At 45.5% G+C, this 13,546-nt stretch overlaps 1 protein-coding gene across 1 annotated transcript in view; it reads left to right on the top strand.

Moving 5' to 3' along the window:
• Positions 1-13,546, top strand: part of lcp2a (lymphocyte cytosolic protein 2a) — a 252,465-nt gene that overhangs the window by 109,665 nt on the left and 129,254 nt on the right. The window contains exons 4-5 of the mRNA XM_072511854.1: positions 8,844-8,909; positions 11,355-11,386. Of these exons, the coding sequence (XP_072367955.1) occupies positions 8,844-8,909; positions 11,355-11,386 (98 nt within the window). The remainder of the gene's footprint in view (positions 1-8,843; positions 8,910-11,354; positions 11,387-13,546) is intronic.

Below are 13,546 nucleotides of genomic sequence, written 5' to 3' on the forward strand. Positions count from 1 at the left end.
CACAGCTATACTGCGAGAGGACACCTCCGAGGGCAGTGAGGCTATATGGGTAGAGATCAGGAATAAGAAGGGTGCAGTCACAATGTTGGGGGTATACTACAGGCCTCCCAACAGCCAGCGGGAGATAGAGGAGCAGATAGGTAGACAGATTTTGGAAAAGAGTAAAAACAACAGGGTTGTGGTGATGGGAGACTTCAACTTCCCCAATATTGACTGGGACTCACTTAGTGCCAGGGGCTTAGACGGGGCGGAGTTTGTAAGGAGCATCCAGGAGGGCTTCTTAAAACAATATGTAAACAGTCCAACTAGGGAAGGGGCGGTACTGGACCTGGTATTGGGGAATGAGCCCGGCCAGGTGGTAGATGTTTCAGTAGGGGAGCATTTTGGTAACAGTGACCACAATTCAGTAAGTTTTAAAGTACTGGTGGACAAGGATAAGAGTGGTCCGAGGATGAATGTGCTAAATTGGGGGAAGGCTAATTATAACAATATTAGGTGGGAACTGAAGAACATAGATTGGGGGCTGATGTTTGAGGGCAAATCAACATCTGACATGTGGGAGGCTTTCAAGTGTCAGTTGAAAGGAATACAGGACAGGCATGTTCCTGTGAGGAAGAAAGATAAATACGGCAATTTTCGGGAACCTTGGATGACGAGTGATATTGTAGGCCTCGTCAAAAAGAAAAAGGAGGCATTTGTCAGGGCTAAAAGGCTGGGAACAGACGAAGCCTGTGTGGCATATAAGGAAAGTAGGAAGGAACTTAAGCAAGGAGTCAGGAGGGCTAGAAGGGGTCATGAAAAGTCATTGGCAAATAGGGTTAAGGAAAATCCCAAGGCTTTTTACACGTACATAAAAAGCAAGAGGGTAGCCAGGGAAAGGGTTGGCCCACTGAAGGATAGGCAAGGGAATCTATGTGCGGAGCCAGAGGAAATGGGCGAGGTACTAAATGAATACTTTGCATCAGTATTCACCAAAGAGAAGGAATTGGTAGATGTTGAGTCTGGAGAAGGGGGTGTAGATAGCCTGGGTCACATTGTGATCCAAAAAGACGAGGTGTTGGGTGTCTTAAAAAATATTAAGGTAGATAAGTCCCCAGGGCCTGATGGGATCTACCCCAGAATACTGAAGGAGGCTGGAGAGGAAATTGCTGAGGCCTTGACAGAAATCTTTGGATCCATCACTGAGCAGTGGCTCAGTGGATGTCCCGGAGGACTGGAGAATAGCCAATGTTGTTCCTCTGTTTAAGAAGGGTAGCAAGGATAATCCCGGGAACTACAGGCCGGTGAGCCTTACTTCAGTGGTAGGGGAATTACTGGAGAGAATTCTTCGAGACAGGATCTACTCCCATTTGGAAGCAAATGGACGTATTAGTGAGAGGCAGCACGGTTTTGTGAAGGGGAGGTCGTGTCTCACTAACTTGATAGAGTTTTTCGAGGAGGTCACTAAGATGATTGATGCAGGTAGGGCAGTAGATGTTGTCTATATGGACTTCAGTAAGGCCTTTGACAAGGTCCCTCATGGTAGACTAGTACAAAAGGTGAAGTCACACGGGATCAGGGGTGAACTGGCAAGGTGGATAAAGAACTGGCTAGGCCATAGAAGGCAGAGGGTAGCAATGGAGGGATGCTTTTCTAATTGGAGGGCTGTGACCAGTGGTGTTCCACAGGTATCAGTGTTGGGACCTTTGCTGTTTGTAGTATATATAAATGATTTGGAGGAAAATGTAACAGGTCTGATTAGTAAGTTTGCAGACGACACAAAGGTTGGTGGAATTGCGGATAGCGATGAGGACTGTCTGAGGATACAGCAGGATTTAGATTGTCTGGAGACTTGGGCGGTGAGATGGCAGATGGAGTTTAATCCGGACAAATGTGAGGTAATGCATTTTGGAAGGGCTAATGCAGGTAGGGAATATACAGTGAATGGTAGAACCCTCAAGAGTATTGAAAGTCAAAGAGATCTAGGAGTACAGGTCCACAGGTCATTGAAAGGGGCAACACAGGTGGAGAAGGTAGTCAAGAAGGCATACGGCATGCTTGCCTTCATTGGCCGGGGCATTGAGTATAAGAATTGGCAAGTCATGTTGCAGCTGTATAGAACCTTAGTTAGGCCACACTTGGAGTATAGTGTTCAATTCTGGTCGCCACACTACCAGAAGGATGTGGAGGCTTTAGAGAGGGTGCAGAAGAGATTTACCAGAATGTTGCCTGGTATGGAGGGCATAAGCTATGAGGAGCGATTGAATAAACTCGGTTTGTTCTCACTGGAACGAAGGAGGTTGAGGGGCGACCTGATAGAGGTATACAAAATTATGAGGGGCATAGACAGAGTGGATAGTCAGAGGCTTTTCCCCAGGGTAGAGGGGTCAATTACTAGGGGGCATAGGTTTAAGGTGAGAGGGGCAAGGTTTAGAGTAGATGTACGAGGCAAGTTTTTACGCAGAGGGTAGTGGGTGCCTGGAACTCGCTACCGGAGGAGGTAGTGGAAGCAGGGACGATAGGGACATTTAAGGGGCATCTTGACAAATATATGAATAGGATGGGAATAGAAGGATACGGACCCAGGAAGTGTAGACGATTGTAGTTTAGTCGGGCAGTATGGTCGGCACGGGCTTGGAGGGCCGAAGGGCCTGTTCCTGTGCTGTACATTTCTTTGTTCTTTGTATAACATTGCCTTTACTCTTTAGCTCATCATTCTGAAGCCAGCAGGACTTTATTGACCACCATCACAGTTAATTACAAAGTGTCAGCAGTGGCTCAGTGGTTGCTGTCCCCCTTCCCAGAGGCTTAACCACATAATCCAGGTTGGCACTTCAGTACAGTACTGTGGGAGTGCTGTATCGCGCTGAAGGTGCAGTCTTTCAGATGAGGTGCGAAAACAACTCCAGCTTATCCAATCTTTCATTATCGTTAAAATCCTCCATTCTTGGCCACAACTTCAAAAATCTGCCTGTTCCCTCTCTCTCTAGTGTGATCATATCTTTCCAGTAGTGTGGTGACCCGACCTGTGCACAGTACTCTAGAAGCATAGAATTTATAGTGCAGAATGAGGCCATTTGGCCCATCGAGTCTACACCGGCCCCGGAAAGAGCACCCTACTTAAGTCCACACCTCCACCCTATCCCAGTAACCCAGCAACCCCACCTAACTTTTGGACACTACAGGGAAATTTAGCGTGACTAGTCCACCTAACCCGCACATCTTTGGACTGTGGGAGGAAACCTGTTTAGTGAACTTATTAATCGATTCGGTTAATTCACTTGAATCTCTCCTCATTATTTTGATGTAATCATGATGGTGTTTATGCTTATGGAAGAATAGAAACAAAGGAAGACTTCCCTTCATACATCCTTTCCCGTCTTACTTATAGTTCACCGGACATTTGATGTCATGGTACATCACGCTCAAATATACCTTTGTTTCACCCGCGGTGTCTATGTATTTACATTGTGTACACTGTGTTGCCCTACTATGTATTTTCTTTTTCTTTTATTTTCTTTTCATGTACTAAATGATCTGTTTGAGCTGCTCGCTGAAATATACTTTTCACTGTACCTCGGTACACATGACAATAAACAAATCCAATCCAGTATAGTGCTTCTCTGAACCTTCCAATTCATGCACAACAAGATCCCATCACAGCAACATGACAACCATGAGACAGTCTGTTTTAGTCATGCTCTTTGAGGGGTAAATATCGGCCAGGAACATCATTCATGTCTATTTGAGAGAGAAGACACAGTTTTGGTTCACACCTGAATCAAAAGTCTGCATCTCAGAGAGTGCAGCACTCCCTCAGAGTGTCAGCCTGGATTTTGTGCAGTAGGTTAATGGATGGCTGACAATCCGAGTTACAATATCAATGCAGAGCTGGCAGCTCAATAATGTCTCACAGGCTGGAGGAATGAGAATTCCACAAATGTCAGTTGGCAGGTTGAATGTTAACATGAGCTGACTTTGCTGAGAACTCTATCCTAACATATTGGAACTTCATTTAGAAAGGTTCCAGATATTTTACTTGGGAAGTACATGGGAACTTTTTAAACGTTGTGTTGCATCACAAAACAGTGTCAAACTGGCTGTTTAAAATGGGAATTGGAAAATCGCTAGCTTGTTTGATATCTCTGTAATTTATATGTTAATTGAATCAATGAAGAGGGCTGTGAAACAAGCTCGAGCTGCTAATCACTCAATCTGAGCTGGCGTTCTAACTTTGTACCATTATTACACCACCACCATTAGCTTCAATAGAAAAACTGTGCAGAATAAGGCTGAAAAAGAGAACCATTTTGTCCATTGTGGAGCCCAGAACAAGGGGGGGAAACCTTAAAATGAGAACTAGGCTGCTCGAAGGGGAGTTACGTCAGGAAGCACTTCTTCACACAAAGAGGAGTGGAAATTTGGAAACGCTCTCCCCGAAAAGCTGCTGAAGCTTGAGGTTATTCAAAAATGTTAAAACTGAGTTTGATAGATATTTGTCAGGCAAAAGGTTATTTAGGGTTACAGAACCAAATGTAGATGAAGCTAAAATGAAACATCAGCCTTGATCGAACTGAAAGGTTGAACAGGGCAGAAAGGTCTCTTATTTACAAAGAATGGAGAGACCGAATGAGGGATATATCTGAGTTATCTGCAAGTCCTAATGTAACTAAAACATTGGAAATTTCACATGGAATGATTGGGCCACTATTTTTAAATATTGACCTGCCAATTAGACATCTTGGAAAGGGCTCACAGTCAAAGAGTGACCATCTGAGAACAACAGGTGCCTGAGGACCTACATTCCTAGAAGAGAATCAGCTCTTCCCACAAAGGAAAGGGAAGATTGGAACAAAAGCAGAGGGCTGTAGAGGCTAAGTTGTTAAGTATGTTCAGGGCTGAGTTGGACAGATTTTTAATCACTAAGGGAATCAAAGGTTGTGGGAAAAAGGCAGGAAAGTGGAGTTGAGGATTATCATACAGTGGTTAGCACTGTTGCTTCACATCACCAGGAAGTTTTGTTCAATTTCCAGCTTGGGTCGCTGTCTGTGTGGAGTCTGCACGTTCTCCCCGTGTGTGCGTGGGTTTCTTCCGGGTGCTCTGGTTTCCTCCCACAGTCCAATGATGTGCAGGTTAGGTGGATTGGCCATGATAAATTGCCCTCAGTATCCAAAAAAATTAGGTGGGGTTACTGGGTTACAGGGATAGGGTGGAGATGTGGGCTTAAGTATGGTGCTCTTTCCAAGGGCCGGTGCAGACTAGATGTGCCGAATGGCCTCCTTCTGCACTGTAAACCCTATGAAATTGTTTAGGGAATGTTTGAAACCGTTCCAGTTAGGGTGTGTGAGAGCATTGTCCTTTCAACATTGAAATCCAAACCCAGCTATCAGGATATAAATGTGGGCCATCAACACAAAGCTGGCCAGTATATAGGCAGTCTCACAGACCCCATAATGGCTGACTGGGGCATGAAGGGCCATGCGGTGGGCGGAGGGGCGTAGGGGGAATGTGGAGCCATAAGCAGTGGGTTAGGGACAAGATGTGGCATGGATGGGCATGGGGAGGGTGTGAGAGGTGAGGGTGGGAGGGTCTTCATGTTTTTATTTACGATAAAATTAATGATTTGGACAAGGGAAGTGAATGTACTATTGCCAAGTTTGTGGATGACACAAAAATAGGTGGGAAATCAAGTGGTGAGGATGACACACAGAGTCTACAGAGAGATATAGACAGGTTAGGTGAGTTGGCAAAAACTTGGCAAATGAAATATCATGCAGGAAAATGTGAAGTTCTGCACTTTGGTAGGAAGAATAAAGGAGCTGAATATTATTTAAATCGAGAAAGACTGCACAGAGGGATTTGGGGGTTCTCAAACATAAATTACAAAATGCAAGTTCAGCAGGTAATAGGGAAGGAAATGGAATGTTGGTCTTTAGAACATAGAACAATACAGCGCAGTACAGGCCCTTCGGCCCACGATGTTGCACCGAAACAAAAGCCATCTAATCTACACTATGCCATTATCATCCATATGTTTATCCAATAAACTTTTAAATGCCCTCAATGTTGGCGAGTTCACTACTGTAGCAGGTAGGGCATTCCACGGCCTCACTACTCTTTGCGTAAAGAACCTACCTCTGACCTCTGTCCTATATCTATTACCCCTCAGTTTAAAGTTATGTCCCCTCGTGCCAGCCATATCCATCCGCGGGAGAAGGCTCTCACTGTCCACCCTATCCAACCCCCTGATCATTTTGTATGCCTCTATTAAGTCTCCTCTTAACCTTCTTCTCTCCAACGAAAACAACCTCAAGTCCGTCAGCCTTTCCTCATAAGATTTTCCCTCCATACCAGGCAACATCCTGGTAAATCTCCTCTGCACCCGCTCCAAAGCCTCCACGTCCTTCCTATGATGCGGTGACCAGAACTGTACGCAATACTCCAAATGCGGCCGGACCAGAGTTCTGTACAGCTGCAACATAAAATTCCTTTATTTCAAAGGAATGGGGTATAAAAATAGGGAACTCCTGCTGAAACGATAGAAGGCCCTAGTTAGTCTTGTTGAAGTTGTACAAGACATTGGTACGGCCACACTTGGAATACTGTGTGCAGTTCTGGTCACCCTATTATAGAAAGGATAATATTAAACTAGAAATAGTGCAGAAAAGATTTACTAGGATGTTACCGGGACTTGATGGTTCGAGTTAAAAGGAGAGGCTGGATAGACTGGGACTTTTTTCCCTGGAGCGTAGGAGGCTTAGGGGTGATCTTATAGAGGTCTATAAAATAATGAGGGGCATAGATAAGGTAGATAGTCAACATCTATTCCCAAAGGTAGGGGAGTCTAAAACTAGAGGGCATAGGTTTAAGGTGAGAGGGGAGAGATTCAGAAGGGCCCAGAGGGGCAATTTCTTCACTCAGAGGGTAGTGAGTGTCTGGAATGTGCTGCCAGAGGTAGTAGTAGAGGCGGGTACAATTGTGTCTTTTAAAAAGCATTTAGATAGTTACATGGGTAAGATGGGTATAGAGGGTTATGGGCCAAGTGCGGGCAACTGGGACTAGCTTAATGGTAAAAACTGGGCGGCATGGACTGGTTGGGCCGAAGGGCCTGTTTCCATGCTGTAAACTTCTATGATTCTATGATTCTAGACCACACCTGGAATACTATAAGCAAAGATATACTGGCATTGGAGGCAGTCCGGAGAAGGTTCACTAGGTTGATCCCAGGTATAGACGGATTTTCTTACGAGGCGACATTGAGTAGGTTGGGCCTGTACCCATTGGAGTTTAGAAGAATGAGAAGTGACCTTATTGAGACATATAGGATTCTCAGGGGGCTTGACAGTGCAGATGCTGATGAGTTTAGGACCAAAGGGCACAATCTCAGAGTAAAGAGTCTTCCATTTATGACACAGATGAGGAGGAATTTCTTCTCATGAAGGGTGATGAATCTGTGGAATTCTTTACCTCAGCGAGCTGTAGAGGCTGGGTCTTTAAGTATTTGAAGGCTGAGATAGACAGACTTTTAATCAGTGAGGGAATCAAGGGTTATGGGGATAAGGCGGGAAAGTGGAGTTGAGGATTATCATTATCAGATCAGTCATGATCTCATTGAATAGTGAAGCAGACTCAATGGTCCGAATAGCCTACTTTTGTTCCTACATATTATGGCCTTATTCTAACTGTGATGAAGTCCCACAGCACCAAGGTGGATTTTTTAAACAGGCAACTTCCACATCGGATGGCCCTTGTGGCTGACTCCAAATGCTTTCCTGGTTCGGCTAACCGACTCCAGCCTGCACCCCCAGTCCTCCTGCAACAAAGCTCCTGCCAGGGGAGTAGAGGTGATTGAGCTGGGAAAATCCCCAACCCGTTCCAGGGATGAAATTGAGGATATAGAGCGAACCTTACGTTGCTCAGTCCCACTGGACTCTGCCTGACCTGGGAGTGGTTGATGGAACCTTGCAAAGGCAACACCCAACTGTGCTAAATTTGACCTGTTGGAGCAGATGAAGGACTTTGTCGCATCTTACTGTCTGTCATGTGAGAGTACCTTTAAGAAATGGGTGTTTTTATCGAATAGCTGTATTGGGTGTACCTTTAAGAAATGGGTGTTTATTGGAGAGCTGCAGTGATGTCAGAGAGTGGGTGGAGTTAGGCTGTCTGTCTGCATTTACTTTCGCTTTGGGCTGTTTGCTACAGGGTGTGTTTTAGTTTCGTTTTGAGAGCTGGATAGCTGCAGTCACAGCAAGGAGCTCTATAAGGATCTCTCTCTGCAAACTAAAGACTGTCTCCAGATCAATTGGATGATTTCAAAGTGCTGACTGCTCTCAGTAGTGAATTTAAACCTGATCTCTGTGTTAAAAAGGGTCTTTTGTCTTATGGATGTTAATAAGGAAAGATTAAGGGTTACTTATAGAATATTGCATCTGTGGGGATGATTGGTGTTGATAGTTGTTAAGATGTTTACTGTGGGTTTATAAAGTGTTAACTGGTTTCATAAATAAACATTGTTTTAATTTAAAAGTACTTTAACACTCTGTTGCACTACACCTGCAGAGTAGGCCCGTGTGCTCCCCATACCACAATCTATTAAAAGTTGTGGGTCAGGTGAACTCCACGATACACTTTGGGGTTCTCTAAACCCTGGCCCATAATACTGACCCTGTACCTAATCGGGTGACAGTAATGGTGGATGCCAAATGTACGAAAACCTTCACCATAAAAACTGCTCTAATATCGTTGCAACAAATTGTGTTATCAATTCAGAGACTCTACCTGGCTTTCTCGGGAATTTTACCAATGATACTTGTGATCCATCTGAATTATTCTCCACTTAAAATGTTTTATCTTCTGGTTTTCAGACAGATTCATCAACTGTGTCAGGAGATCAACAAAAGGGATGGAAAAAGGATCTTCTTTCAGAAGAGGTAAAAGAGCGACATTAATGTGGTGACAAGAAAATGCAGGAAATATGGAATTGAAGAACATTGGGAAACACACAGCAAGTCACTCAGTGGGGAAGATGGGCTCATGTTTCAGGTGAAATCCGCAAATGAAAGGATTATGGAATGTGAACATCTCTGCTTCTGGTGCTGACTAAGATGGTGTTCTTCTGTCCATTTGTGTCTGCCTTTAAACCTGCCACATTAAAGATGTTACATTTGAAAGTGCCAGGAGTGTCAAGAGATCACTCCCTACCCCATGGATACTGGTGCCATTGCATCTATCCAATCAGAGAAAGTGAAGTGATCTTAGTGAGACCTTCTTGACCTGAAAGTTTCCATTAATCAGGGCGTTGAGCTATTTTACCAGATGTTAGCACACTGGGCTAAATCGCTGGCTTTTAAAGCAGACCAAGCAGGCCAGCAGCACGGTTCAATTCCCGTACCAGCCTCCCCGAACAGGCGCCGGAATGTGGCGACTAGGGGCTTTTCACTGTAACTTCATTGAAGCCTACTTGTGACAATAAGCGATTTTCATTTCATTTCATTTTCAACTTCCATTACTTGCACTCCCATAGCCCAACCTCAATGATCAGTAATAATCACTAGATGAAGGAAGCCTTGAACATGACAAGGCCCAGTGTGGGCCCTGGAGCCCGTTCCCACCAACGCACTGTCCGATTCTGAAGGCGGCTGGGTAACAGGGGGCAGTGCAAACTATTAGTCAAAGTGTTCCCTCTCCATGATCATTCAAAGAAAGAAGAAAGATTTGCATTTATACAGTGCCCTTCACAGCTTCAGGATATCCCAAAGTACTTTATAGCCAATGAAGTTCTTTTGAGGTGAACCTACTGTTATAATGCCAGTTAGCGCAGAGCTAGGTTCCATCAACACAATGTGATAACAACTGGATAAGTTGCTTTTTAGTGGTTGGTTTGGGGATGAATATCAGTCAGGACGATATTTATCAGGGGCGAGCTCCCCTGTTGTTCTTCAAAATAATCAGGCAATAACAGAGTCAGAGGGAGACTATTCAAACCTTCGTGATTGCACTGCTTCTTTTCAAGAACTTTTAAATTGATTCCACTCACCGACTTGCTCCCCATAACCCTGCAAATTAGTCCTCTTCAAATAGATCTTGAGTTACGTAACGAACAGGGTCATAATGGACAGAGCTGTAAGAGGAGTGGGTATGACAGGCGAGCGCATAATGGTCAGAAGTGTAATAGATGGGGGTGTCACAAGCGGACGGGTTGATGAGCAGGGTGTAACAGGCTGGGGTCTAATGGGTGGAGATGTAATGAGCAGGGTTATAATGGTCCGGGTGTAACAGGAGTGGATGTAATGGGCTGGGGTATAATGGGCAGGAGTGTAATGGGCAGGACTATAACCAATGGGGCTGTAAAGGGCAAAGCATAAGAGGCACAGGCATAATGGGTTGCAAGTGGTTGAGGCTTGGGAGGCAGGGGTATAACATCCAGGATTGTAATGGGCAGGGGTTTAATAGGTGGGAATGTAATAGATGGGGGCATGACAGGCTAGGGCATATTGGGCAGGAGTGTAACAAACCAGGGTGTAACAAGCTGGGGTAAAATGGATGGAAGTGTAATGAGTGGGGGTGTAACAAATGGGGCATAATGGACAGGTCCATAAGAAACAGGGCATAAGGGGTGGGGCAACTGACGGGGCACAGTGGAAAGGGGTATAGCACATAGGATTGCATTGGGCTGGGGTTTAATGGGTGGGGATGTAACAGGCAGGGAAATGGCAAGCGGTGGTACTGTGGGTTGGGTTGTAATGGGCAGGATTGTAATGAGTGAGGATATAATAGTCAGGGGAGTGGCAGGTGGAGGTATAGAGTTGGTTGGGTTGAAATGGGCAGTACTGTAATGGGTGAGGGTGAATAGACAGCATAGAAGGCAGTCTTGTAATGGGTGAGGGTGTAAGGACTGGGGAATGGCAGGTGGGGCACAGTGGGTGAGGGTGCAATGGGCAGGGGTCTAGTAGGTGCCTAAATGATGTATTACTAGTTTTGTGAAGGTCACGAAGAATCCAGCACAAGTTTCAAGAATACAAAGAAATAACATTTATTTACAATAACATGTGTATATACACAACAGCAGCAACCGCACTTGCTGCTTACTTCTTCCTGCTGGTTCCAAACTGGCCAGCTTTATTTATACAGGGAGTCTGCTAATGATTTCTCCGCCCCCCTCATTGGGGAAGCTCATACTCCCACAGGATTGTGGGATTGTCATGAGTCCCCAGCCAATGGTAAGCAGGCAGGTTATAACAACTAGTCACCGATTTACTGGCACCTATTTTGTTTCTTTATCAATGTTGTATTGTAGCCCCAGTGCATAAAATGTTTTATTAACAAGTAGTAATGTTCCTGTTTATCATTTTAACTCACCATTTTTTTGTGTTTAGGCATCAGAATCAAATAATCCAGGAATCTACAGGTAAGGTTGTGTGAAGTGATCGCTGCAGACAGATGTCCTTTTCTGTGTTTAAATACAATTATTTGATATTTATGGAAAATGTGACAGCCCTGAATATTGGCTCTGATCTAGCTTCCTAATTTGAATATTGAGAAAAGTTTGCATATCACAGGTTTTGAGGTCTTAGCTCAATCAAAAGCACATTACAGTCAATGATCTATATCGTCACTGTTGAGGTCTGTAGAAAACTCCTCAGCCAATTAGTGCACATCAAGCTTCCACATAAGTAATGTAAGCTGTTTTATTGTAATTTTGGTTGATTCTTGTCTCTGACTGGCTCAGACGTGTGTGCTAACTAAACCAAGACTGACGTCTCCATTCAACTCTGCCCCCAGCCTACAGAGCCATTGGCGATGGTGCTGAAAGGTTAAAGGACTGGAAGGGACTAGTCCGAGGGTGGGGTGGAGCGGAGCAGAGGGTCTCGTATTGTGTGGACGATCTACTCATATATATTTCTGACCCGTTAGGGGGTTGGGAGAGATTATGCAGATTTTAGGGGAATTTGGCCGGTTTTCGGGGTATAAATTGAACAAGGGTAATGCGTGAGGTATTTGTGATACAGGCGTGGGGGCGTAAAGATGACGGTTCTCCCGAGATTTTTATTTGTTTTTCAGTGTCTCCCTATTTTTGTCCCAAAGGCCTTTTTTAAGCGGGTTAATGCGGTGATCTCTGGGTTTGTGTGGGTAGGTAACACACCGCGAGTAAGGAAAGTGCTGTTGGAGCGGAGCCGAGGGTGGGGGGAGAGGGTTGGCCCTACCAAACTTTAGGAACTACTACTGGGTGGCAAATATAGCCATGATCAGGAAGTGGGTAGTGGAGCGGGTGGAGGCGGCATCATGTCGGGGCACAAGTTTAGGGGCACTGGTAACGGCACCTCTGCCATTCTCACCGGCTCGGTACTCCACAAGTCTGGTGGTGGCGGCGGCTCTGAGAGTTTGGGGGCAGTGGTGGAAGCATATGGGAGTGGAGGGAGTGTTGGTGTGGGCTCCAGTTTGTGGCAATCGCCGGTTTGTGCCGGGGAGGTTGGATGGGGGGTTTCGGAGGTGACAGAGAGCAGGAATTGAGAGGTTGGGGAATCTGTTTATCGATGGGATCTTTCCTTGTTTGGAGGATTTGGAGGAGGAGTTTGAACTGCCAGGAGGGAATGGGTTTCGCTATCTGCAGGTGAGGGACTTTGTACGAAGGCAGGTTTTGACCTTTCTGCTTCTACCGCCCCAGGGGATACAGGTAAGGTAGTTTCAAAAACGGGAATGGGGGAAGGGAAGGTCTCGGATATTTATAAAGAGCTCATGCCGTGGGAGGGAACCCAGATAGGGGAGGTAAAGTGCAAGTGGGAAGATGAGCTGGGTAAGGAGCTCAATGTAGGTCTGTGGGAGGAAGCTCTGAGTTAACACATCCTCATCATGTGCCAGGCTCAGCCTGATTCAATTCAAAGTAGTTCACTGGGCACATATGACGGTGGCCTGGATGAGCAGGTTTTTTTGGGGTGGAGGACAGGTGAGGGAGGTGTGCGGGAGGGCCTGCAAACCATGTCCACATGTTTTGGGCATGTCCGAAGCTCAGGGGATTTGCCGATGTCATGTCCACGGTGCTAAAAACGAGGGTGGCCCCGAGTCCGGAGATGGCGATCATTGGAGTGTCGAAAGTCCCGGGAGTTCAGGGGGCGAGAGAGGCTGACGTTTTGGCCTTTGCCTCCTTGGTAGCCCGGAGGCGGATTTTATTATCCTGGAGGAACTTGGAGCGACCAAAATCGAGGGTATGGGTTAGCGACATGGCCGGGTTTCTCAGTCTTGAGAAATTTAAGTTCGCCCTGAGAGGATTAGTGTTAGGGTTCGTTAGGAGGTGGCAGCTATTTATCGACTTCTTCGGGGAAAACTAAACTGTTAGTGGGGGGGAGTTAGTTTAGTTTAGGTTAGGCGGGATCAGCGAGAGGAGATGGAGGGATTGGGGAATTGTGTGTATAAGCCATGTTGGCTGGGTATGTTTGTTGGTTGGGGGGGGGGGTGTTATGCACTGAATTATGTTTACATTTGTATTTGTTGTTATCATAAAATCATAAATGTCTTAATAAAATGTTTTTTTTTAAAAGATGCCCCCAACCCTGCTGCCCATATTCCTAAC

This window comes from Scyliorhinus torazame, chromosome 7 (assembly GCF_047496885.1).
Source record: "Scyliorhinus torazame isolate Kashiwa2021f chromosome 7, sScyTor2.1, whole genome shotgun sequence".
Classification (NCBI taxonomy): domain Eukaryota; kingdom Metazoa; phylum Chordata; class Chondrichthyes; order Carcharhiniformes; family Scyliorhinidae; genus Scyliorhinus; species Scyliorhinus torazame.